General features: G+C 54.5%; 2 protein-coding genes across 3 annotated transcripts in view; one reads left to right on the top strand and one right to left on the bottom strand.

Moving 5' to 3' along the window:
* Positions 1-7,557: 7,557 nt before the first annotated feature.
* Positions 7,558-18,272, bottom strand: KLHL28 (kelch like family member 28). Of its 2 annotated transcripts, XM_050710708.1 has the most exons (6): positions 18,158-18,263; positions 16,324-16,359; positions 15,133-16,031; positions 12,341-12,784; positions 8,896-9,104; positions 7,558-8,284 (listed from the first exon to the last, which is right to left on the bottom strand). In XM_050710708.1, exons 3-6 carry the CDS (start codon positions 16,029-16,031, stop codon positions 8,121-8,123), a joined length of 1,716 nt encoding a protein of 571 aa, XP_050566665.1. In that variant the 5' UTR covers positions 16,324-16,359; positions 18,158-18,263; the 3' UTR covers positions 7,558-8,120. The 2 variants fall into 2 exon arrangements, with proteins under 2 accessions (XP_050566665.1, XP_035407346.1); XM_035551453.2 differs by lacking the exon at positions 16,324-16,359 and having other exon boundaries at positions 18,158-18,272.
* The window catches only part of TOGARAM1 (TOG array regulator of axonemal microtubules 1), a 45,982-nt gene continuing 36,275 nt past the window's right edge, over positions 16,107-25,813 (top strand). The window contains exons 1-2 of the mRNA XM_050711143.1: positions 16,107-16,115; positions 18,892-19,953. Of these exons, the coding sequence (XP_050567100.1) occupies positions 16,107-16,115; positions 18,892-19,953 (1,071 nt within the window). The remainder of the gene's footprint in view (positions 16,116-18,891; positions 19,954-25,813) is intronic.

The following is a 25,813-nucleotide window of genomic DNA, read 5'->3' as shown; positions in this document are numbered from 1 at the left end:
GGTTAAAGGTTGGACGGGATGGGCTCAGAGGCCTTTTCCAACCTGAATGTTCCCATGATTCTGTGGTGTCCTCCCCTTTGGGGCTGTCCTGCCTCCGCCACAGGTCCTGTCGCAGCCCCCACGTCCCACCTCACACGGGGCCGGGGAGCCACCTTGCCGCTTGGTTCCAGGTGGCACAGCACGGCCCAGGCACGGCTTTCTCCAAGCTCACCCCTACCCCCACCAAAAATAAGACAAGTCTTGGCCCCCTGACCCCCTTTTCAGTCACTTCAGTCCTGCAGGAGCTGCGGGCCCGGCACCGAGCTCCTGGTGGATGCGCTGCGCCCAGCCGTGCCCGCACACTGCCCTGTGTGGGATGTGGGGTGGAGGGCACGGGGATAAATGTATTTTCAGCTGGCTCTGTTCTTTCTCCCACTTTGCCATGGGCCTCCTCTCACTGCGGGGAGGTCCCTGTGTACCCTGTCCTATGCTGTCGTACCCGGGAGCAGAGACAGGCAGCAGTGACGGCACCGACTTCGGGCCTCACATCGCGTTACAGCAATTAGCTCCCCAGCTGGGCCAAGAGAAGGAATCCAGAGGAATGGAAACATTGGAGACAAATTTGTTGGAGACAAATCCAGCCCAACCAAGAGATCTCAATGTCGCCCCGACAGGGCTGGGAGCAGGGGGGACGGGGCAGCAGCGGCCAGAGCCTGGGGGGCAGCCAGGGCAGCAATGTGGGGCAGAAAGGAGGTGTGGGGCAGGGTCTGATCCCTCCCAGCCCAGCTCCTCATCCTCGCCCCACGCACAGGACGGAGGCAGCGCAGCTTTGCTGGGAGCGCAGGGCAGTCAGTGCGGGCACCTGGGAATTGCCCCTCTCCCTGCCACCTCCCGACCTGCCACCAGCCAGGGCTGTGCTCTGGAGCTGCCCGGACGCGCTGCCTGCTGCTTTGTTCCCGCTGCCGGAGCCCTGCCATCCTGCTACCCGGCTCGAATGCTAATATCTGACCGCGGCACATTATTCGTCTTATCAAAGGCAGGACAAGTGGTTGAAATGCTGCAGTGATTCACGGTAATTAAAGGCCTCTTGCAAATACTCATTCTCTTCTCCTCTTTCTCCATCCTCCCCGTGCTCTCGTGGAGGTGTGCAGCTCCTGCTGATGGGAGCAGCACTGCCAGCAGCCTGGCACTCGCCCAGAGGTGCCCCGTGGAGCCTCGTGAGCAGAAAGTGCACCCTAAAGGCGCAGCACTGGCACAGACACCGCTGCTGCTGCCCCTGGAGAGGCGTCAAGGCCGGCGTTTGCTCCAGTGCCTGCGTGACCTCCCTGTAAATCCAGCAAATCCCAACCACGTCCATGCGCAGCGTGCTCCCGCAGCACAGCGCCAGCCCTGCCTCGCCCTCCCCGCCGCCCGCTGGGGTGAGCGAACCAAACCAGGGGAGTTCATGGCAAACCCGGGGCCTTGCTTCTGGGTGCGCTCAGCTCAGCTTTCAGGAAGAGCTGAAATAAGGGGGTTTCCTTCGGCACAAACCTGGCAGGGTCTGAAAACCAGAGACGGATGCATCCCGCCCCCTCGCCCCCTTCTCACGTGGCTGGGGAGCAGGACCCGGGCTTCTCCCCGCCAGCCGGGTGCCATTGATGTATGGAGCCTCCCCTCCACTGGGATTTCACCACCATTTCCTTTCCTTCATCACGTTACCTCTTTCTTGCTGAGCTCGGCCAGCACTTTGAAGGAAAAAAAAGAAAAAAAAAAAAGTTTCCTAGTTGGGTACTATTCCTGAATGGAATTAGTTTAATTTGAATAACTGCAAACCCTTTGGGAAATTCATGCTAAATTTATAAAATATTATCATCTCCAGCTCTCTAAATTAATCTGCACGAGTAAGTAAAGTGCTTTTTCATTTAGGACAATTCAGGATTTAAAATAAACAGTACAGCAGAGAGAGCTTGACACATACATTGTGTATGCGCCTGCATATCTCCAGGTATTAACTTGGATTTACAGTATCCCATGGGAATGAATTAAAAGCAGGGATGACATATTTAGGAGATTCTTGTTCGCAGCCTCTGTGCCTTGGACCAGCAGAGATGAAATGATGCTGAAGGGCACACTGCTGGTGCCAACGGGCCTGTGAGCGTGGATGGACTCCAACAGCAGCTTTGGCTGGGGACGGCGCCTTCAGCCCTGCAGCAGAGACGTCTTCCCATGCACTCTGCCTGCGGGTCGTTTGTGTTTGGGGTTTCTCAAAACGCTTATGTCAAAGGGGTCACAAATAGCAGGTGGGGGGTTGGAAAGCACAGAGAAGTGGGAGCCATGGAAATCGTACCTCTGCCTTGCCCTGTGGCCACGCAGCAGCAGCTGCAAAGGGCTCGTGATTGAAAACAAACATACGAAAAAGATGCCTTTTCTTTTTTTTTCTCCTCAAAGCAGCATTTAAAAGCCCATTCCTTGGGGGAAACGCACTTGTTTTCTCTGGTCTTTCCAAACACAATGAATTAAATCAGACGTGCAGGGACGTGCACCACCGGAGCAGCTTTGGCCACGGCTGCCAGCAGCAGGTGAATCAAGGCAAGTTCACAGCGCTTTGTGATCTCCCACCCCCGGCGGGGACCAGGCAGCCCTCCTGTCCCTGAAGCCAGCGTGGCCCTTGAGCAGCGCAAGCCCCTTGCCAAGGCAGGGGGGCAATTTCCCAGCTCTGCCCCATTTCCTTCTCATTTTCTGCTTTCCCTGACAGAGCTGGGGACAGAGGAGCTGAACATCCCTCCTGCCACCTGCAGCCCTCCCGGGGCAGGGCCGTCAGGCGCTGGGGGCCGCCCTGTGCCTGCCTCCAGCCGAGGGCACGCGGAGCTGCTGGGTCAGGGCTTCCAGCACCCCGTGACCCCCACATCCGTCTGTACCAGCAGACTCCTGGCCCCTCTCGTCCCCAGGCTGGCCGCGGCCACGGGATGCCCCCGCTCTGCCCGTGGTGACGCCAGCAGGCAGCCCAGCCTGGTGCCTCACCGCGCCGCTCGTGGGCAGCCGCTGCCCTGCTGACTTGAGGGCCGGCACAGTGCAGCCCTCCGGAGACGGAGGGAAATTAAATAAGGCTTCCAGACCTTCTCTCCCTGTCCCCTTGCTTCCTGCAATGCAGTCGATAGGCACAGGCCGCTGGGTTCAGTTTACATACCAGGATCTTTAAAGTGTACCAGTTAATGGTGCAGAACTGGGGCTCTTCACTCTGTTGTTCAACAAGTGTGGGGGAATTCGGCAATGCAAACCCAGGTCCACATCAGAATTAAATACCTGGTGCATCCCGATGTTCATAATGGGCTCAACAACTGCTCTGGAGCCTGGAGGTTTTAGGACTAAAATATGTATCGAAATTTGCAGCTCAAAGCTATTGGTATTTGAATTTCATCTCCAGTTAAATAGAGCACTCAAGCACGCACTTAACTCCAACTCTCAAGTAACATCACCGTCCTTCAGCAGAGCAATATCATTTTTGTACTTCACAATGCACAGGACTTGAATTTCTATGAGCACAGCCTTAGAACACAGCCTGCTGTGTGCCTGTGTGAGGAAAAAAAAAGAAAAACAACTGCATCTTTTCTTTCCCATGCAGAACCAACGGGCACCATTCCCACCCTGGTTAAATCCTGTTCCACCTCTTCTGAGGAACTAAGCCCTGGAAATGCAGGACTTTCCGTTCGCCTTGTCCCCCCTCGTTGACCCTGCTGGGTCACCAGCTGCCATGCACCTTCGCCCCGTTGCAAGCTGGCCCCGAGACCCCCGCTGTATTTAGGTAGAGCCAGCAAGGATGTAATTTAACTTCAGCCACCCAATCTTACATTTCTAACGGAGAGGGGTGCTTGGTGGGACTCTGTGAACCACCTCCTGACGTGGGATGGCCACTAGAACACACAGGAGGAGCTGTCCAGCGCAAACTGAAGCTACTGACCTGCAGCCCCGCTGAGCCCACGCAGACGCTGCTGCACAGTCCCTCTGATGCTGGGTCCTGGAGTTGGCACAGGAGCTTTCTGGGGCACGCCCTGCTGCCGAAGGAGGCAGGAACAGGCAGCTTTGTGGTCTCCTTTGCTGGTTACTGATCCAGCAGGGGCACCACGCCTCCGGCTACAGGGACAGGTGGAGAACAGCAAGGCACACCCTAAAATCCCCTTCCCAGAGTTTCTAACAGCCAGGGGCCAGGCCCCAGCAGCTCAGCCCAGCCCGCAGGGTGCCAGCCCCTCGGGCGCCGCTGCCCCTCTGCGCCCAGGTGTCCTCGCTGCTCAAGGAGACCACATTAGAAAGGATAAAAGCTACAATGCATCTGTAATCCCCCCCCCCCCCCCCCAACAAAAGTGTAAAAGCAAGCTTTTCTCCAGGTTTATTTACTAAATCGTTTCACATTCAATGAAGTAGGTACAACAGGTACAGAGCATTATCACGACAGCGAACACACTGCGAACACCAGTAAAGAAGAAGGATGCAAGTCACACTTATTTCCCGTTGAACTCAAATACCACCTGTGTAAACAGTAACAAAACCAGAACATCGCTGCTAAAAAAGGTGTGCACGTAAAAACACCCCACATACACAAGACTACGTACATCAGTTTGTACTCCCAACCAAAGCACTCCGGTAAGTCCGAGTACAATTTGGTATTCTCTGTACAATTATTAAATCCTGCTAAAAATTATAGTTATCCTTGGGTTTAAAATACAGCACAGCGCATAAGGCAAAAAAATAGGAATTATCATCCAGTTCTTTGCGTTTCAGTTAAATATCAAGAATTTAAGGCAAGCTTGGACATTTTGCATTGTTTCATACAATGAATGGGGACTTACAGATGGTGACTTCACAAAAGTAACGTGCTATCTCCCAGTAAAAGCTAACCGTTTGTAATGTGTTTGGACAAAGTTGCCCCTTCAAAAGATTCCAGGTAGGCCTCCTGAAAGAAAAGCGTTCCTAGGAGGGGAGGCTACCGGGCCAAGAGTCAAGAAGCTTACGGATGGCTACCTGAATTAAAAAAGCAGAAATTCAGGAACTGTGTGTACACATATAAACTCATGCCTGTTTTAAAGTGCTTTACAGATCACTTTGAGTGATTAAGAAATAGAACTGGATGATAATTTATAGTTGTATGACATCTTATTTGAAGGTCCTTAGTTTTTAAACTGCAAGACAGACATTGCAATAAGAGAACTGTACTGTAAATGCAGATTTAAACAAGTCGTTGGGTCTGATCTTCCCATAACCAAGCACTTCAGTGAACAGGACGACAAGCACCCAGAACAGAAAAGGAAGATGGCATGGCTTGAACTGACGCTCTCCCTAATTTCATACACTGTTTGATCCATTTCTAGCTAAACAGCTCGTCTAATAACAGCAGTATCTTTCGTCGGGTATCCTCCCCATGCTTAATCCCAAGGCTGCGTAAGAAAAAATTGTTTATGCCTGCTATGTTAAAATTTAGCAAAACCCCACTGCACAACTCGGGGTCAGTCGCTATGACCTAACTTCATATTGCTACCGCCCAGGTAAACGTAACAAACCATTTTGTAATGAAGTGTTCTGACTTCCAGAAATGAAAGATGGTCACATGAACAGTGAATAGCCAGTAACATCACCCCGCTTGTTTTGTTCTGATGATGTCAAAATAATTTCTCCATCTTGCACCACTTTCTGCTAACCGGAAACCTCACTGACCAACACCGCCGAAGACGCACGGACATCTTCGTTCACGGAATCGTGCTGCAGTCAGACTCTGATGGCGCAGCACGTACCGAGCGGCGCGGGAAGCCCCCTACCACTTCAAGGCTTAAGCTTTTACGTAAGGAAATTCTCTTTTAACGTTAATCTATCTTTATCTTTTGGTGTATATTGGAAAATATGATAAGCAATGGCATCTGGGACGCCGTCAATGAGGAGTAAAACCGCACACGTAAACATTCAGCTCGTGCATTTCCCTGAACAGAAACGAGGAGGCAATCTCTGCAGGCTGAAACATGTCCAGTAACCACCAGCCCCCAGCCACTCCCCTCCCTCCTCAGCCCCCCGACATGCAACGTACAGCGTAGCTCCTTGTGTCCTACGAGGAGATTCACTGGCATAACTCAATCACGCTATTATTGCTATACAGCTAGAATCCTTAGAGGGTCAGGTAAACTGCACTGAAAACTTTGAAGCTGTTAATTTTATTTGCTTTTGAAGTCCTGCTTAACTCTACCAAATCTGACGAACACGCGCAGGATTTTCTGATTTGTGCAAACACCTGTTATCCGTGAGTAACGTTTTACGGTGAAAACAGCCTCGTCTCCTCGGCTGTTTGAATGTCAGCTTGTGGAAGAACAGAGAACACTGCTATTTGACTGGCTACAATTAGCTTTGCAGGAACTTGAAAATAAATTAGGTATACTCAGAAAACGTCCACTTAGCATACTTATGAAGAAATGGCTTTTAAAGCAACTATTTCAAATATTATTGCACCTTCAAAAATAATACTATATGGGCTTGGAAAACAAGGGGAAACAAACATTAATTTAACATGTTAAAAGAAGAGCAAAAAAGTAACTCAAGGCAAAAAAAATCTTAAGTACCAGGTCTGGCAATACACACACAGACATCAAAACAAAAACTCAAGGTAATTATGATTCCTAGTTAAAATCAGAAGACAAACTAAAACATGCTAAATTAGCTAAAATTAATATTTACTCAGTCCTTTACTTTAAGTAACGGTTATAACCCACAGCATCGCTTCCTGTTTATCCGCCCACATTTTCACAAAGTTTAGGGCTATCACAAAGTTATTACTTCTTGAGGTTCTGGGTAGTCTCAGGAACCAACCTTCGAAGCCCCGTCACACAGGACACGCTCAGGGTAAGTAACCGTGCCCTGTGCCACTTCACTGCAACTTGTGGTAAAGGCAAGGCTGACGAACCCGAGGGGGGGTCTTACTGTTCCTTCCATAGCTGTGTATTTGTGAGAACAGGAACAATAAACAGAGATCTTCTGAAAAAAAATAACAAATGTAGAGCTCATCCAGTACGCTGTGTTATTCTCGACAGATTTCACAGGCACAAATGCATCAAGCAAATAAACAAAAACGCTAGGAGAATCGGAACAATCATGCTTTATGCATACTGCACTAACGTGAATAACAGCCTTATCGTTGAGTCCTACATTTAGCACCATTTTTATATCCGAACACGCTGAGAAAGCAATCATACATTCTGTTAGAAAAGGAAGTTACACGGAGCGTGGACACGGGTGCAGGTGCACTTTGGAGAAGGATGGGACAGATTCGTTTCCGAGCAGTTATTTGACATCATGCTATGAGTGCTGCTGTGACATTTTCCGATGCATTTCTGCTGCAATTTTTCTTTGCATAACGATTGAAAACACACAGCAGATCAGCAAGATTAAGTTACTGACTCTAGTACTCATTTATCCACAAAAAAGGGAGAGTTTGAAAACGTAAGATTTCTTTATCAGATCCCAAGATTTTGGGAAAAGGCAATATAAATTTGCCTTCTAAATTTAAGTAGTTACTAATTTACCATCCCAGCCCTCCTATCAGTAAACGGGTAACAAAGGAGAGTGTACAGGCAACATACTACGGCATTTATTATTTACAAACCTTGAGATACAGAAACAAGGCAGCCCTTTAGTTACTGTTCATAAAAAAATTATGAAGCACTGGCATTTTCTTAATATGAAGACGCAACCAGACAGCTATCAGCAAACATCCAGTCACACACCACACTCACACGTCTCTCACGCCAAGCACAGTAAACTTCATGTTTCTTAGTAGGCAGGAGGAAGAGAGAAAAGCTCTAGAAAGTGAAAGGGTTAGATATACAGTAAGTTTTCTAACCATATCCTAGGCGTGTACAGTACACTCTCTAAAATTCACTGCCATCAACAAGATGCTATCCAAACCCAGCCGGCTATAAGCTTTCAGTTCCTTCTGCCCGTGTCACTACAGTAACAGAGGCCGAAAACCGGAATAAAACAAATCATTCCTCGTTCCAACCACAACTTCACCACATTCCTCCCATTTTCCCACGTCTGAAAACGCAGCGTACGGTCTCCAGCAGCAGGTTTATTTTCAAGCAGATCAAGTTCCATCTTCGCATCAGGTCCATGTGAAGTCCCGCTTCCCATCAAAGTGCGGTCAAACCGAAATTGCATCGACAATACATCATGCCCGCAGAGTCCAGCCAGGCGTCCGCGATGGGATCGTACTTCTGCACAGTGTTCAGGTAGGACGACCCTGAATGACCTCCCACTACATAAAGGTAGTTGTCGATTACAGCTGCGCCAACTCCTACGGAAAAAAGAGAGGAAGGTGACCATCAGGTGCGCAAGCGAACGGTATTTTTGTTCCCAGCTGAACCCCTCCCGCCACCTCTTCTCAAGGCACAACAGCCAAGTTCTCCCAGCCTCTCCTCTGGGCTGTCTCTAAAGAAAATGGGTGCAGACGAAGCGCCCCTCTGGGCTCAGATGTTAACCTCCCTTCCCACTCGTCTCGCACCCTTTCCTAAAGGCAAAGCAGTACTCAGGCAGGCAGCAGAGAAGATGCACTACTGAGTCTCAACATCAAAGCAGACGCAATAAGACAGTAACCACAGGACTGCTGAAATTCACTCAAAATTAATGGCAAAAGAGGACAGAGCAGAAATACCATTTCACGATGTTTTTGGTACAGCTCAGCATTAACGTCCAGTCTCCTTTTGTTATTCTCACATTCCGCTTCGTTATTCAATACTTACTCTTTCACAGAACTGATGGCGTGACGTTTGGCCCAACCCGAAGATGAAGAACAACGCTCTGCAGACACGTCCCCGCAACCCTAACTTACCGCAGCTTCCACCAGGCCAAACAGCAGCTTACCCGGCACGGGCACGGCGATGACTGCTGAGCGCTGCGTGTCCCTACCTGTTCTGGGCTCCTTCATGGGCCGGCACACCGTCCACTGGTTCTGATGCGGGTCGTATCTCTCAATGCTCGAGAGGTGAGACACTCCGTTGTGCCCGCCCACTACGAAAATGAAGCCCAGCATGACGCCAACACCAAAGTTTATTCGCTTATCGGCCATCGAAGCTACCGTTTCCCAGGAGTTTTTACTTGGATCGTAGCGCTCCATGCTGCAAATACAAAAACAGCCTGTGAGGCTCGCATTTCAGTGACGTAAGAGTTTTACCGCACGACAAATCTACATCTGCCAGATTCACCCAGTACTACTGCAGACCGGAACAACCTAACACACAGAGAAAGTGCTCGAGCTGATGGAAAAACCTGCAGCCTTGTCGCTCTGTACCGCCCCAGGCTGGCAGGTAAAACACTGAACCCAGCGGTAACACCTCAAGAGTCCCTCCACAACATGGAGCTCGTGCAGCTGGAGGCTCCCCAGAAGGTGTTGCCAAAAATCACTTCGACATCCTGACATCATCCACCCACTCCTCCCATGTTCTCAGGCCCCTACCAGGCATCTTCAGGTTACGAATCGCAATAAAGAAAGATTTTTCAACGCTGGGCTCAGAACAGAAAGCTCTTCCAAAAGAGGACTGCCGCTATGCGTAAGAAAAACTCATGAAAAACCGAACGGAACGCAGGTCTGAAGCGTACGTTTGGCTATCACAACACATCAAACGCTTCCTCGAGGCACGCCTGGAAAATAGCAGAGGAAAAAAACGTGGAGGGCAAATCCCTCGGCAAAAGCAGTAAAGAGGTTGCTGATCAAACCCTGAGGACAGAAGGGGCCTTCAGGATAAAATGGAAGCTATCGGCAGCGCTTTATTAATCGCTGCAGCTGTACTGGTCAGTCCCTGGGCCGCTCCTCGTCCATAGCTGTCCCCTGTCCATGCGCAGCTTCAGTAGGACAATGGGGGTGGAAAAGAGGAGAACAAAGGCAGAAGCGCTAAAGAGAAGGAGAAAAGGTGCTTAATTATACAGCAACCAGCTTTCTTTTAACGCTAGGGCTTGTGTGAGCCCTGTCGCTGTGCAGCACGCCACATTACTTGCATCACTGAATAGTCGATGAAAACAAAATTATTGAACAAACAGTAAATTAAATTTAAAGAGGCAATTAATGAAATATCCATTAATTTAGTAACTCTGCAGGAGCTCTTGGCAATTCCTTTTCGACTGAGGAAGAGAGGAGATGCAGCACAGAGTAAGGCTACTGCAGAACCCCAACGCTGGAAGGAGCCTTCCCCTCCGAAGGCACCAGCCCGACCAAGACGCCTCCCGTCACCCCGCCGCTAAGTTCTGCATTGCCCCAAAGGAGGCTGCTGAGGTTACCCTGCAACGGCCCGCGAACGCCCAGAGCACTCATCTTTTGGGAACGCCTGTCCTGAGCAAGGGCTCAATCACCTTCCCCCGAGCAGCACACCCCAGAGGTCCCGCGGGAACTCCTGGTACACCTGCTCTCCGCTGCCGCCGCCTCTGCTTTGTTTCACCTTGCTGGCGAAGTCGATCGCTCTGTGCGGCGCCAGGAGGGCCCGCGCCTAAGGGTGCCGCTTGTTCCGGGCCAACTTCCACGCGAAGAAATCCCAAGTCAACAGAAAACGTTTTTGAGACGGTTTCTGTGCTGGCTGTGGCTGGGACGGGGCTCGCCCTCCCCGCAGCAGCCCCCGCTGTGGGCGCTCCGCGGGCGGAGCTGGAGCAGCACGGACGTGCCCCCGGTGTCCCGGCTCTGCGAGCCCCCGGGGCTGGGCCGGGCAGGGGACCCAAACAGCCCGAAGGGATGAAACGGCCCCTGCGGCGTGATGCTCTGCAGCGAGAGCTGGGGAAGGGGGGCTCTCGCTAAGATAGCGCCTGGCCTCCTGAACAACCGCTGCGCGCACCCTGCTTCCCAACACACGGCCGAGCATCGCTCATTGACGGGAAGAAGGGAGAAATCATTTTTCCCTTTCTCTGCTTCTGCACAGCCTTTGCTTGTTCCCCCCGCCTTCTCTTCCTTCTTTCCCCTTTAGCTGACCTATCCGTACCTCAACCCACGAGCCTTTTTCTTTCCAGCATACTTTCTTCTCCCTCTCTTCTGAGAAGGGTGTGGGGGGGGGAACTGAGAGAGCACTTGCGGTGGAGTTTAGCTGCCCAGCAGGGCAAAACCACCAGTTTCCTTGTCTGTTGAGTATTTAAACTGCTACTACAGTCCATAATTTGAAATACGAGCTGTATACGGGTGCCGGAGCCCTGGCACGGGCTGCCCAGAGGGGCCGGGGGCTCCTCGGGGACATCTCCCGCAGCCGCCTGGCCGTGGGGCTGGGCGCCCTGCTCGGGGCCCTGCTGGGGCTGGGCCAGAGGCACCCGAGCTGCCTGCAGCCCCAGCCAGCCAGTGATGTATGACAGCGGAACCGGGGCATACTGAGCTTCTTAAGACCTTGCCACAACTGTACCAAACAAGTTAACCTGTTGGTATCGTGCATTTCAGTAATTTAGAACGCTTTTCATTTTCCAAGTGAAAACTACTTGGTTATACTTTCCTGTTTTGGAAGCAATTCTTTGATTCGCAAACTGTTTTACGCAAAGGATATAGAATATGAGGAGCGAGTACAATTAACGATCAGTGCAATGTTGTTATACCGCACTGTTGAACAATCGGTGCACCCAACCTAAGCAAGATTTTCATTTTCTTCAGCTCTTTAGGCCTGTAGCGTGCCCGCTTGCTTCCCGGAGGCACACATGGCTGATCTCTCCCCGTTTGTAACGAGAGTACAAGTCACCTCGTGGCGTAACTAAACGCCCCGGCCCACCCGCACGAAGAAATGCGGAACAGACGGATTAAAGAACACGCCGCCATCAGGAAACGCCCCCGTGAATACAGGGGACATCAAGCATGCAGAAAACCCCCTTCGTTTCTACACAGCGCTTTCGATGTGACGGGCAACCCGCGTCCTGCTGCGCTGCGGGCGGAGGCGCGGGCGCAGCACCAGCGCGGCGCTGTCACACAGCAGGCCCCGAGAGGCGCCCCTGAGGGGACGCAGGTACAAGCACAGCACCCGGGGGCCTGAGCACAGCACCCCCCCGGGTCTGCTGCGGTGACCAGCTGGGGCACGGACGAGGCCAGGAGCTCGCACCGCCTGCTCGGCAGCACGCGCCCGCGCCTCCCGCCTCGTCGTTTGCCCTTCTTAGGCACTCCCGAGTAACCACAGCGCCGAGCTGGGACACGCGGACACACTTCAGCTGAGATCTCCCGGCTGAGTTACCGGGCTGGTGCTACGGGCGGTGGCTTACTGAGGCCCACCGTGGACTCACGCTGATTTCTCGCAGAACAGTTTTAGCTGGCTGCTGTTTGATTTTAACTTAACACATGCTTAAAGAGCGCGTGCTGCTGCTCACCAGCTTACGGCATCAGGCTACGCACGTGAGAGGCACGTACCTGTTCATGTGGGCAGGCCCGTAGCCCCCAATGGCGTATATCATTCCGTCCAGGACAGCCGCAGCAAAACAACTCCGCGTCTTGTTCATGGGGGCCACGAGCTGCCACTCCTTCACCTTGGGAATGTATTTCTCCACAGTCCGCAGGTAGGACTGCCCGTCATAGCCACCGAGGGCATAGAGCTCTCCCGCCAGGACCACCACTCCCAGAGTGCTGCGGCTCTCAAACATCCTTTCGAGAGACGTCCAAGTGTTCGTGTCGGGGTCCCAGCACTCCACCGAGTTCTCGTGCTTGCGATAGCTGATGCCTTGACACACGTGGGTTGCGATCCCTCCTACAACGTAGATTTTCTGGTCTAGGACGCATATTCCAAACTCGTAGCGGGGAATGCTAAGAGGTGCCAGGCCTATCCAGGAGTCGTTCTGGGGAAAATACATTTCAACACTGAAACAGAAAAGAAGAAAGATTGTATGAGCAAACCCAACTTTCTGAAGCTCCGTTACGTGTAAATAAGCAACGAGGAACGCAGCCTTAAGCGTGTGCTTCATATTTCTCATCCGACGTTTGCTGTTTCTTCCGTCAGCCTGAACGTAAGCTGAATCGAACGCTGTTCACTGGTCTAGAGAGCCAAAACCAAGGGCCTCACCGAGCGAAGCGCTGCGCAGCTACGTGCTGGGCAGCCACGGCACCGAGTCCAAGACCTGAAAAGGTGAATTTGAAAGTACAGAACAAGCGGACTGAGGAGAAGGCACGACAGCATCACGGACAACGCGAGGAAAGACGAGGGAGAGCTGATGCCTCAGCAGCTTTTGGAGACAGGCTGTGGGCAGGGCAAGCTAAAAATACAAACCAAAGGGTTCTGGGGGTAAACTGGAAACAAGAAACACCCAGCAACTCCAAACAGCCACAGAGATGGGAGACAGAAAAGGAGAACAAGAGAGGGGTAATCACGTCTGATCGCAAACACGTCTCTAAAGTTTGCAGATTCGTAAATACGCTTCTTACATGTGCAGAAATACTTGCTTTCAAAATACCGCGTATTTCCACTTGCTGAGGACTATACTCAGTTTTACAATACGGTGGCTCTGGGCTATCACTGACGGAATCTAGTGATAGATGGGATCTACCACAGACAGCATCCAGTCCATCTGCCGAAATCATTAACAACATACAGGAAAACGAAGCCACTGGAGAGGTGAAAGCCACTGACTAAGAACCCAGAAGCAGGGACCGAATGCAGCCAGGCTGGCTCTCGAACGCAGTGGCCCCGTTAAAAAAGAACGGAATTACTTGGAATACATTTAGTACCGTTATCATGAAGCAGTGGCCAACCGTGAGCAAAAAGATCAGCCTTCTTGCGAGTACAAACGAAAATCAAAATCAGAGTAGCGGAATTACAGTTTCCCACTCCCGCTTTTAGCTGTGGGAAGCTCAGGGACCTACATTATCAGGAACTATTTTTAGCCAATCTGTGGCCTTTTTTTGTACTTGTAGAACAACCGCAAGCTGAAGTATGAACCGAAGCATCAGCTGGAGAGACTAATGCAAGCAATACATAAATAAAGGAAGCCAAATCTTTGTATGCATCGACACGTGGTTAACAATCGCGAGGAGCGCTGTTGCTGAAACCAGACCAACAAAGCGCTCCAATCCACGTCAGCATGTGACGTCGGCACCGTCACTGAAGAACCTGTGCGAGAAACGGCTGAGGAATCGCAGAGGACTGACTTTATTCACTCCAACAGACACAATTTGTTCTTAAACGGTCACCCCGCCCCGTAGCTCTTGGAGCTGTAAACCTAGCAATTCCCAGTGCCGACGGCCAGGTCGCTGTTGACCCCTGCTGATCAGGGGAACAAACGTGGCGTAACTTTGACGGCGTTTCTAAACCCTTATAAACGCAGGGGAGAAACCACACACACGCCCTCCCAGGTCTTTAAGCGTGCACATACGTATAGCCGGGCACAAAACCGTCCCAGAGCAGAGCGTCTCAGGGCACAGCGCCAGCCCAGACCTCGGCCCAGCAGAGCTCCGGCAGGCTGCCCTGGCGCGGCAAGCATCCTCGGCCTTGAACGTCGGAGCGCTGCACGTGTAAGCACGCGCACACCTGCGGGACCCCTGCAGTTCACCGTCTGTGGACGTGATGCAGAAATACAGCACTACGAGAAGGCCCACGCATACCAGCGCGGGCCAGAAAGCTGTTTTCGTCTGCTACCTTCCTTCTGCTCACGTGATCAGCTTCAGCTACGCAACAAAGCGGTGAAGCGAAGAGGATGCTCGTTTTGAGAAGCGGATGAAGAACAAAGATGAGCACTTACCCTTTTCTGCTAGCACGAACGTGGACATTTGCTCAGGGCAGAGACTAAAAGCATGACTGCCTCACGATCAAGAACTTAACGTTGCTAAGAATTACTTCTTAGCTTTTTTCTGATTAAGTCTGTTTTAATTCCAAGGGCTCCTGAGTTAGAAGTAGCATACAAGCTGACAACAGCCATACTTCTTATGAAATTCTCAACCACCAGGATGAAAGAGATCAGATTTTCTAACTGTCTGTTTTTTAGGCACCAACAAAACCCCGTACCTCTGCAGACTACTCGCAAAATCAAGAGGCGTGTTAAACTCATCGCTCGTCCTTGTTCAAAAAACACCCGCTTGAGTTCTCATACGGAAAGCGGTGACCACGGCCCTGCAAACTACAGCTCCCCGACGCGTCTTAATCCTGCCCAGGGAGACGATAAACGTGCGTGAGCAGCACGACGCTCGGTCGCTGCGACAGCTTTACCACTCCTTACCTCTCCAAGCAGGCAAACAGCCCGGCTTTTCCTCCCACAGCGCAAAGAACCTTAGGGGCACAGCGAGGCCGCGTCATCAGCACGGTCTGGTGGGACAGCCTGTGCTCAGGCATGAAGTGATACTTGAGGGCCTCGTTCAGCAGGTGCTTGCAGGTGTGGTCGTCGCGGATGAGATGGTTCGCTTCGTACAGCCGCGTGAGGAACTTGACGCTCAGCAGCGGCAGGCGGACGCAGTGCAGCAGCTGCGCCAAGTACTTCTGCCGCTCCTGAACGTCGTACTTGATCCAGGACTCCAGCGCATAAAAAACCGTTTCTTCCGTCACGACGTTCAAGCAGTCGTTGGAAACAATTTCGTCCAATTCAGAATGCGAAAGCTCAAAAAACTCTTCGGTCTGACAGACTTCTTCGAAGTTCTGACAAATGTACTTGTTAGCGGCCAGGTAGAGGTCGTGGCACCCGTAGGTCTCTGCAAACCGGGAGATCCCGATGCAGTTGCCGGGGTCAAGCTGGCTCTCGAGAAAGGCGCAGCACTCCTTCACCACCAGCTTGATTTGGAGAAGGTTTGCGGCTGGAAGAAGCGACTCCACGGTGTCCTGCGAGATGAACACAGTTCCCGTGTAGGCGTACTCCACGATGGCCTGCAGGGCTGCCTCGTCGATGCACTGGAACTCTACCTCCGAATTCTCCTTCTCGGAAAGGTTCCCCGTGAACATGGCTTTGAAATAGGGGCTGATGCTGGCGAGCACCACTTTGTGGGCGTGAATCTTGACATCGCCGACTCGAAGGATAATGTCACACAGCTCGCGGTGCTGGCGAAGGAGGTTCAAGCCTTGCAGAAGCTGCTCAGAATGCAAGTGGGTTAAGTTGGCAAGCATGTAGGTTGGAGACGACTGGTCCATCTGCGACAAACAGGATTTTTAAAGCATTACTCAGGGTTTCGCTTTCAGCACTTTCATTACTCACGTTACTTAGACATGCTGCACGTAACAGTTAAAAAATATTTTTCCATTTATGCTGTATCTAAATTAGTATATTGCTTTCCAGTTCGCTTCTCGAGTCCTTACGCTCTACGCTTTCTCATAAGCCTCAAATCCAAGACAATCACATGTTTATTCACAGCGGGTGCTATATTAAGCTCTTACTGAAAAATACACAAACGTCCTTCTCCATCCGGAACACAACGTGCATTACCTGGAGCACAGAGCGCCCGCGAGGGTTCTACATCGGCTATTCAAGGGAACCGTACAGAGACCGGAAGAAAAGCAGAGACAAATAAAGAACGGGCTTATCTGAGGCAAAGTTTCCCAACTTCTGAACCCAGCTGCCGCTCCTCCTCGAGCCCCGCGCAGCGCTGCTGTGGCGCAGCCAGGCCCTGCCTCCCCCCGAGCACTTCCCCACCGCCCCCTTCCCCGCCCAGAACCTAGCAGCGCCTTGCTCTGAGCGCCTGGGCTGCAGGAGGGGTGTGAGAGGTTCCTGCGCTCTGGAGAAGGGGGATCCTCGCCTCCTCCCACGGGTGGCTTCTGCTGAGGCAAGAGCTGCCCAGGGGCTGAGCCAGGGGCTGGCAGCGGTGCCCCCAGAGGGCGGGGTGGGCGCCCCGGTACCGCCACCTCCCCTCCGGGCCGCGCGGCATCGCAGCCGCCCCGGCTCCCAGGCAGTGTTGGTAAGGGCAGGGAGAGTGGGACGCACCGCCGCCCTCAGCCCCACGAAGCCCAGCACCTCTCCCAGAAAGCCTGAGTTTGCCTCCGACACCTGCCAGCGCCGCGGTACCCGCTGCAATTCCAGCACGGGTACAGCTCCAGCGGTGCTGCCACCTCCCCCAGCTGCAGAAGCGCTTCGCTCCCCACTCACCGCTCCCCACTCACGGCGCTGCCGCGGCGCTGGGGGGGCGTGAGCGTGCCGGGACCTCGGGGGGCAGAGCTCCTGTTCCGTGGGGAGCCCTGCCACCACCCCGCTTCTGAGCTGAGCAGCTGGTTTGATTCTTGATTGCTAAATGACTGCACAAACGTCAAAATCTCACTTCTTTTATTTTATTATTAAGAGGTTCCTCATTTTTACAGCTCCTTAACCGGCACCTCATTTGCAACGAGCCCGCTTACAAAGCGCTTCATCTGAAGGAACGGAATCGGCTGCCAACATTTAAATACAGAACATAACAGCACGACAAAGAAGGGAAGACTTGGAGCTAGAGAGGAAAAGCTTTCCCCATTAAGAGGTAAGCGAGCTCATCCTGCGACTACAGCCCTGTACTCGAGGAAATAAACTTACATCTAAGAGGGAGCCTCTGGGGAATATCTGTGAAAGGCAACGATGCCCATACCGCTGTTTGCCACATAACAGCACTCCTGCGCCGCACGTTATAGTAGGAGCTGTTCAGCGGCTGGAGGATGTTTTCTGCGCTCACGCTCGGTTCCTAACGTCCCTACGCACGCGGGCAGAGACACCGCAACGCCAGGTGAGACCGCGCGGAACACCAGGAGCGTTCAGAGTTCAGCTGCCACGCGTGTACGAGCCGCTGCGGACAGACGCGGGAAGCCACCTCAGGGGAACAACGCTCCCCGTGCCGGCTCGGTAGCGCTGCCCGCCGCCGCCGCGCCTGCTGCAGGGCGCCGCTCGCCTGCGCCCCCCGTCCCGCAGAAGCACAGCGCCGCCGAGGCTGGAGCCGCCCCCCAGGCCCACCCGCTCCAGCCGCCCCCCGCCACCGTCCCCCGGCGGAGCCCGTCCCCGGGCGCCGCGCGCAGCCCCTCCCCGAGCTCCGCCGGGCCCGGGGACCGCCCCCCCCCGCGGGCAGCCCGTCCCAGCGCCCGGCCGCCCCCGCAGCCCCGTCTGCTCGCCCCCCGCCGGAGCCTCCCCCGGCGCACGCCGCGGCCGCTCCCGTCCCAGCCGCCCCCCGGCAGAGGCCGCCCCCGCCCCCGCCCCCCCCAGCGCCCCTCACGCGGCCCCGGCCCGGCCCGGCCCGGCCTCTGGGCCGCGGGGGCAGCGCCGCGGCAGCGACGTCGCGACAGCCCCGTCCCCCCCCCCCGGTCACCTGCGGGCGCTGCGGGTGCCCGCGGCCTGTCGCGCCCTGTCGCGCCCTGTCGCGCCCTGTCGCGCCCGCCCTCGGCCCCGCTCCGTCACTTCCGCGCGCCGCCAGCCGCGGGCGGAGGGGAGGGGAGGGGAGGGCGGGGGGGGGGAGGCGCCGCGCTCCCACAGCCCCCCGCGGCCGGGCGGCACCACCCGTGGCACGGCGGGGGGGGGAGCACAGACGGGTCCCGGTCCGGGTCCCGGTCCCGCCGCTCCCCGCTGCCCTCCCCGCCGCGACGTCTCCGTTCGTTCGCGGTGAGGCGCTGCGGCGGCGAGGGAGAAGAAGCGGTCCCTGGGCGTGTGTGCGCGCGCGTGCGCGTGCTGCTCCCCCCCGGGGCCCAGTGGGCGGCTCCACGCACGCGCGGCGCCGCGGGGCCCTGGCGACGGCGGCGTGTGGGCGGGGCGTTGCCGGGTGCGCGCCCCCAGCCGGGCCGCCCATGGCCGCCGCCGCCCGCCCGCGCCATGCAGCAGCCGCCGCCGCGCGGCCCGGCGGGGGACGGCGCCCGGCGCCCGCGGGGGGGGACGCGCGGGGAGGCCCCGCCGGGGAGGCGCCGCGGCACCGCACGGCCCGCAGCCGGCCCCGGCCCCGAGCCCGGCCCCGGCCCCGCGGCGGCGGACCCCGAGCCCGAGCCCGGCCCCGAGCCCGAGCCCGGCCCCGAGCCCGGCCCCGGCCCGGCCCGGCCGCGGCCCCCTGAGGAGGCGGCGCCCCCCGGGGCGGCCCCGCTGCGCTTCGGGCTGCTGCCGGCGGAGCTGCACGGGCGGCTGCTGGAGCAGCAGGACTACCGCGGCCGCGCGCGGGCCGTGGAGGAGCTGAAGCGGCTGCTGGGGGCCGCCGAGCAGGGGGCGCTGGCCTCGGCGCCCGCCGGCAGCCTGCTGGGGCTGCTGGGGCTGCTGTGCGCGCTGCTGGACGACCCCAACTTCAGGGTGGTGCTGGGGGCGCTGGAGGCCGTCCACCTGCTGGCCCTGCGCCTGGCCGCCCGCCTGCCCGCCTTCCTGGCGCCCCTCGTGGCGGCGGCGGCCAAGGTGCTGGGGGACGCGAAGCTGCCGATCCGCCGGGAGCACCGCCGCCTCCTCCTGCGCCTCATGGAGGCCGCCGGGCCCCGGCCCGTGCTGGGGCTGCTGCTGCGCCAGGAGCACCTGCGGCACAGGAGCTCCAGGGTGCGCGAGGAGGTGGTGAACGTCTGCATCGCGGCCCTGCTCACCTACCCCGGCGAGGACCTGGACTTGGCCAAGCTGGCCTTCGGCCTGGCGCCGGCGCTGGTGGACAGCAAGCGCAGGGTCCGGCACGCCGCCCTGGAAGCCTTCGCGGCGCTGGCGGCGTCCGTGGGCCCCGGCCAAACCGCCCTTCTCTTCCGGGCCGTCGACGCGGTGGAACTGGAGGACGATGGGGACGGGGTGATGCACGCCGTGCAGGCGCGGCTGGCCAGGAAGGCCCTGCCGAGGCTGGCGGAGCAAGGCTTCGTGGAGTACGCCGTGCCCCTGCCTTCGGCCGGCCGCAGCAGGGCCTCCAGCTTGCCGCAGGGAGCGGACACGGACTGGCTGCTGGCGGGCGGCAGGACTCGGAGCGCGCACAGTTACTGCGGGTACCACGCGAGGGACGCCCCGCAAACCTCCGGCTCGCCCGCCGACCAGGGAGTGAGTCCGAGTAGAGTCCTGAGCGCGGGTAAAGGGAAAAACAAACTGCCTTGGGAAAGCGAGCACGCTGGAGACAAGGAGGGCGGCTCAGGAGGCGCGATGCCCTCCTCGAAGGGCGTGGAGCAGGTACGTACCGCCAGCCCCCGGGCTTCTTCGTTCTGAGGGGTGTCCACGGGAGGATTTGACAGTTTTCAAAGGTTTACTAAACGACAGGCATTTCTGAGCTAGGCCTGATTCTGCTAATTTATGCTCGAGGATCTCTAGAACTAAATACGCTGATGGGGGAAATCAATTCCGAGAACTTTGTATGTCAGATTTAGTGCTGGGAGGAACCAGACAGCTTGCCACTTACAGGAATTCCTCTTGTTGAAATTAACTGGACTCGGCAAGGCGCTCCTGGCAAGGCGCTCCTGGCAAGGCGCTTCTTACGGCCTGTTTCTGACGAAAGCCAGCAGAAGCACAGGGAGTGAGCGTAAGGCCGGGGAGACCATTTCAGAGCTCTGCGTACTTGTGCATGGGAGCGCCCGACGGCGTTCCTGGACGCAGAGCCGGCTGCGACCGAAGCTGGTGCAGTTTGGCAGCGTACCTGCAACACAGCTCGCGGTCTGCCAAGTGTGCGTGCAGCTCCTGCTCCTCGGGCTGAGTCGACCAGGAAAAACGCAGGTGAGACCGAAACAGTAATTCTGCCTGACCCACGTTTTGGTTTTAACGCTTACTGACCCTGTTGGCATCCGCACCTGGCAGGGACCTTTGAGAAATCGTTCAAGTCCCTCTTACTTGGGCAGCGGTTCTGCTCTGTGACATCCGGTTTCCATATCCCCACGCGTAAGAGCTGGGGCGTGAGCTGTTTTCTTCAGCTGCACAGGGTTAATTCAGCGTTACTGGGTCTCCAGCAGAGGAGTTGCTCTAGAATTACCTGAACTCTGTCACTGAACGAGAGGCTCTTTGTGGAAATTGGAAGTTGGCTTGAGTAGATGTCCTCGCTGCCACGTTTACGTATTTGGAATTTAATTCTTAGTCGCTTAGTAACTTGTTCCTGTCATGAATGAGATCATGAGCAGTGACAAACATTGTTCCTGCGTGACGGGCGGGCTTTAGTAAAGTCCCTTACTGAAGGGATGTGAGCTAACATCATTGTACCGTAAAAACCTGGAAGCAGTTTGTGGGTATCGTTGGGTACACCGGTACCAAAAGCAAGCCAGCGCAGGCAGCACCTCTGCTGGCAGCAGCTCGCAGGGGCGGGAGGCTCGCTGCCCAACGCAGCGCTCTCGAGCCCACGCTGGCTCCTGGGGAACGGCTCTGACCTTTTCAGATCTTTTTGCACATGCGGTTGTATTTAGCCGTGTAAACTGGGAGGAGCGCCCAAAGTTTCCACCCCTGGAGGGAGGAAGGGAGGGAGAGAAGCGGTTAATTTTTGCTTTGTGTTTTGCTGCACGCGTGAAGTACGTTAGGAATGGTGTGGGCACGAGTGTGAGCGGGGAGGTAGCCACGTGTTCGAGGCTTCGGGCCAGGGGCGGTGAGGTGGTCTGTTTGCGGGGTAGCATCCTCGACGCTGCTACAAGAGAACTTCTTAGACCCAGTGAATTTTTGTAGCTGTAGTGGGGTTTTCGTGGATGTACACCCCGTCCCGTACCACTGGGATGGAAACCAGTCCGGCTGCCGGGGATGCGGAGTGTGAAGGGCGCACGTGGGGGGTTGGCTTTGCTCGTAGCGTAGCTCCCAGGGGCGAGTCGCCAGCACGGCGGGGAGCTCTCAGGTGAGAGGAGTCACCTCCTGTGTGCGAAGCCGGACGGGAAAAAACCAAAGGTCTTCAGATCAGCTTCCCGTGTTTGGCAGCCACTGGGCTCGTCTCCTCACCCCCAGATTTGTCTGCGTGACTGCAGATCTCTTTGTGCTGAGAGTTTCTTTCCTTTCCTCCTCGGAGATCTGTTTGTTCGCTTGTGTAACGTCATGCAAATACTTCAACGTAAAATTTACACCTCCCTTTTGGGGTCATCTTTATTCTTACATCCCTGTGTGCAGTGCCGAATATTTCCCCTTGTCCATCCCGACGAATAGATGTAGAACTTCACATGGGGCCAGCTATTTTTGCAGAATTAGACCTGAATCGGTTTCAGCCGTTCTTTGGAGACAGCATCGCTTTAAACTCTAACCAAGGAACTGCTCGTGGATGTCAGTGCAGGTTACAGTCCTGAGCCTGTGTTCCTCTGCTGCGTGTCGGGGTCTTAAGCCATGCGGTTAACCACTCTCACTTTGCTTTCGCTGCTGCCACGTAGCAGGAGGCAACACAAGTACTTCTGCAGGGAGGAAATGTTGTTTGTCCTGTACTGTATTTTTTCCTTTTTAATGAGGTGGGGTTTTTGCATCTGATGACTTTTTCTAAGACATCCTGTGCCTCTTACAGATGCTGTTTGTTCTTGTCTCTTCCCTCTGCTTTCTGACTTGTTCTGTTTGCTTCTCACTTCCATTTTATGTTGTTTTCTTACATATTTAAGTTGGTAGAAAGCAGATCGATAACTGTGAGGTGTCAGAATTTGAAGACTTCATCTGTTGCCCTCTGCCAAAGGAAACACGTTAGTGCTGCTTTGGCACGTACTTGAAAGACGCCTGAATAACCAGAACCCTCCAGTTAACCTGAATTCCTTTTACCTTGAAGTATAACTCCTCTCCACATAGCTTTGTGCTTGCATGCAGGTAAGTACTGACAGGAATAATGTTTGATAGCGTTGGGAAGTTGCCACTTTTGACTTGGACATAAAGGAACGTGCTGCCGAAACGCAGCCTTACCAGCTTGCTTTCGAGGCAGTGGTTCACCTGGAGTCAAAAACGTCAGGAGTGTTGTTCCTGTAGTTCTGGAAAGTAACGCGGTGCCGCAGCTGACGTTGTGCATTCAGTGGAAAAACTGAAAAACTTGGTTCAGTCCATGTGACGATGCACGCTGCTGCTTTGCCAGCAGACGGGTAGAAGAGCGTACTACCGGCAGGCTTCTGGTTTTACAATTACCCTTCAGCGGGCTTGTGGGAGCTGTGACGTTAAAAAATTGGCAGTGGGTTAACAGCTGCCCGCCTGCAAAGCTCTTTCAAGACGGACTAAGACAAATGTGAGCGGAACGTGGCTCAGGGAGTGGCTTTGCTTCTCTGTACGGTCCTGTACCAGTTCAGTCTGCGTAGGCTGCCGTAACCGTCACGCAGCTCCCTCTCCAGTAGCCGCTGTGTAAGTGGTGCTGGCAGCACCTACCTGCCTCTCAGAAGTACTGGTGGCACTCAGACCGCCAAGTTCGAGGATCCCCTCGTACCCCGCCACCTGTGCAGAGAAGGTCTGGCTGTAACGGTGCGCCTGTGAAAGGGGCAGGCGTGATTTGACGTAGCCGCCGCGTCTCCTCCCTCTGCGTGGAGGCAGCGAGCGGCCTTGTTTGCAGGAGAGTTCTGTGAGGGAGGCTTTTTGGTGGAGGGTTAACCAGATGCTGTTCTTCGTCCCGTGTAAGGGAGAAAAACAGAGCGGGGATGCACTGTAGTTACCTACACAGTAATTGCATCAGCAGCCCCATTGTCAATGGAGAAGGTGCAATGCGTAGAATCCGGAGGGCCATCTTTGTGGCCAAGGACTTAACCTAAGACGACATGAACTGTTTTCAAAACTTTATTGAGTCCCAATGGCTAAATCTCCATTTACTGCGACGGAAGCTTAAGCAGCGCAGTGGTTTGAGTACTGCGATACTTCTCTGATCGCTGCAGGCTGACAGCTTTGTTTCCCTGTCTTCACATCCCGATCATTTACCAATCTTACCCTGCTGTTAATCTGTCTGAACAGATTATGAAACTCTCCAGGGCAGGGGGTCGTCATCTGATCTGGCTTTCCGGTATTTTCCTACAGTATTTGCTGGCTTCTTGACGGTGCTTGTTTATTTATGCCCGTGCCACGAAATGACATTTATCCCATGGCACGTATCTCTCTGTTACAAATAGGTGAGCTGTGTTTTCACTTAAGACACACTGGGACTAGCGAACTTGGACAGTGTTTCCTGTACTGGAAGGTTTTTCTTGTTAGCTGAAAGAGATTGCAAAAGCTGTATAAATAAAGTTCTCTACCCCAGGGCATTTAACAAGCAAAGAGATAGAAAGGCAGCCCCGTGTCTCTTCATTACTGCCTGCTTTTAGTAGGGCATGTCATGCATAAAATGTGCGTGCTTGACCTGTTCAAGTAAATGTAAAAAAAAATTAATTATTAATTCAGACATTCCTTTGAGATGAATTTGTTTAAAAATTAACTTTTGGAGTCGTTCTGTGGCTGAAAGAATGCATGAAATTAGCTTAATCTTTAAAGTTGTTTTTCTACTTGTATTTTTAAAGTCAGGTGACGCAGCGATTGTCCAAGGCCGCGTCTAGACTTTGCTGATCAGATAAGATAGGGAGTTAAATGCGTAGGTTAATGTGTACTGACACTGTAAGGTAGATAAAGCACATTGCCTCTGAGGCTGTGTCTAAATGCAGCTTCTGTGGGTGATGTTAAATGGGTTTGTGGATGAAACGCTTCCCTGTAACCTCGGAAGTGCTCTGAAAGTGCATTTGTTTCATACCCACTGCGAACTCGGGGGTGTCAGCGATGCTGGCAGGATTCACACGGACGATCTGACTACGGTCTGCTGCCCACACAACCCCGCAGCTCTCCTGTACGGGTCTGCACCGTGCCGAGCTGAGGTGTGAGCGCAGTAACACGCGGCCGCCTGTCGGGATCGCCAGCCGCAGGTACCACGAGCTAGTGGGATTAGTTCAGTGCCAGAGGCGCAAGAGCAGGGCTTCTCTCAGTTTGCTGAATTTGCACGAGACTGCAGTTCTGTGCAGCCCTACGGGCCCGTTAGCGAGCAGCTCGGGAGCCGCAGACGCTTCAGCTGCCGGCACCTCAGCCTCAGGGAATGCCCTGGTTCTGCGCCGGGAGGTGAGCCTTCTCCCGGACAGCAAAATGTGATGGCTGAATGCCGCGGGGCCTTCCTGGGGAAGGCAGCCCCTCCGGCCGTCCCTTAGGGAGCCGCAGCGTGCCGCCAAAGGCCCGAGGGAAGAGGCTGGGTGGTCACCCAGGGTGGTGCGGCTGCCTCGCTGCGACTCCGGCAGGCGCGGGGCTGTGCCGGGGGCTGTGCCAGGGGCTGTGCCGCACTGGTAACATCGCCCAGCAGTGCCTGGCCGTGGGGTGCACTTACAGAACGTGACACTGCTGGGGGACACGCCACAGCACTGTTAAAAAGGGCATTAAATAAAGCATTTATACCAGTCTGTTTTATCTGTGAGTCGTGTTATTTGGCAGCTGGTGTCCTGTGGCTGCACAGCCTGACTTCACGCCTTGGCGCTCTGTGTGTTGGAACGTAAGGCTTACAGCCTAATAGCTGTTCCTACAACCTCAGCTTTTCGTTTTCCTTTCTTTCTGAGAGCAAAACCCAAGTTCATCAAATGAAGCATAATTACCTGTGTTTCTGTTTCTCATTCTTGGCAGCTGCACACATCTGTCACAGCTGCGGGTCAGACGGGGCCCTTCAACTCTGTCCGCTTCTAAACCCAAATTTTAGGAGGCCCCTGACCTCCTAGGCCTTACGTTGGGCAGAGGTAATTGCTGGCACCACGCAGCTCACGCAGCAGGCTGAAGCTTCTCTGGTTCCTAGCTAAATCAATAAAGTTGTATCTGTTTTGTTTTTGTTTTTAGCACCTCTAAATTTAGATTCTGAAGCATATACCTACAGGAGCCCTGTAACAGCACCAGTGGAGCCCTTTGTTTGCTAGAGATGGGAAAAAGTTGGCAAAACAGGGTGGTAATGAAGAGCTTAGCCCCGTGAATTATTTCCTTTGTACTTCAGAAGGGTCCTGTTCATTTCTAATTGTGAGCAGGCAGGGCCAGGCTTGGGGTGATGAATGTTATCTGTAAATTCAGTGGTTAAAGTTCTCTGGATCTGTCGAAGTGAATATTCTCTTTCTGGAGACACCGATGTATTATGTCTGCT

The sequence above is a fragment of the Cygnus atratus genome, chromosome 5 (assembly GCF_013377495.2).
Source record: "Cygnus atratus isolate AKBS03 ecotype Queensland, Australia chromosome 5, CAtr_DNAZoo_HiC_assembly, whole genome shotgun sequence".
In the NCBI taxonomy this organism is placed as follows: domain Eukaryota; kingdom Metazoa; phylum Chordata; class Aves; order Anseriformes; family Anatidae; genus Cygnus; species Cygnus atratus.
Note: the sequence above shows the minus strand (reverse complement) of the source record. Positions and strands in the feature narration are given on the sequence as shown.

What these genes read in the sequence shown, in the direction of transcription:
- KLHL28 (XM_035551453.2), bottom strand. Translation starts at nt 16,031, where the DNA reads ATGGACCAGTCGTCTCCAACCTACATGCTTGCCAACTTAACCCACTTG. An exon ending in CTGTTTGCCTGCTTGGAGAG is followed by an intron (nt 12,785 to 15,132) that starts GTAAGGAGTGGT and finishes TTTCTGTTTCAG; the next exon opens with TGTTGAAATGTATTTTCCCC. An exon ending in CATGAAGGAGCCCAGAACAG is followed by an intron (nt 8,285 to 8,895) that starts GTAGGGACACGC and finishes TTTTTTCCGTAG; the next exon opens with GAGTTGGCGCAGCTGTAATC.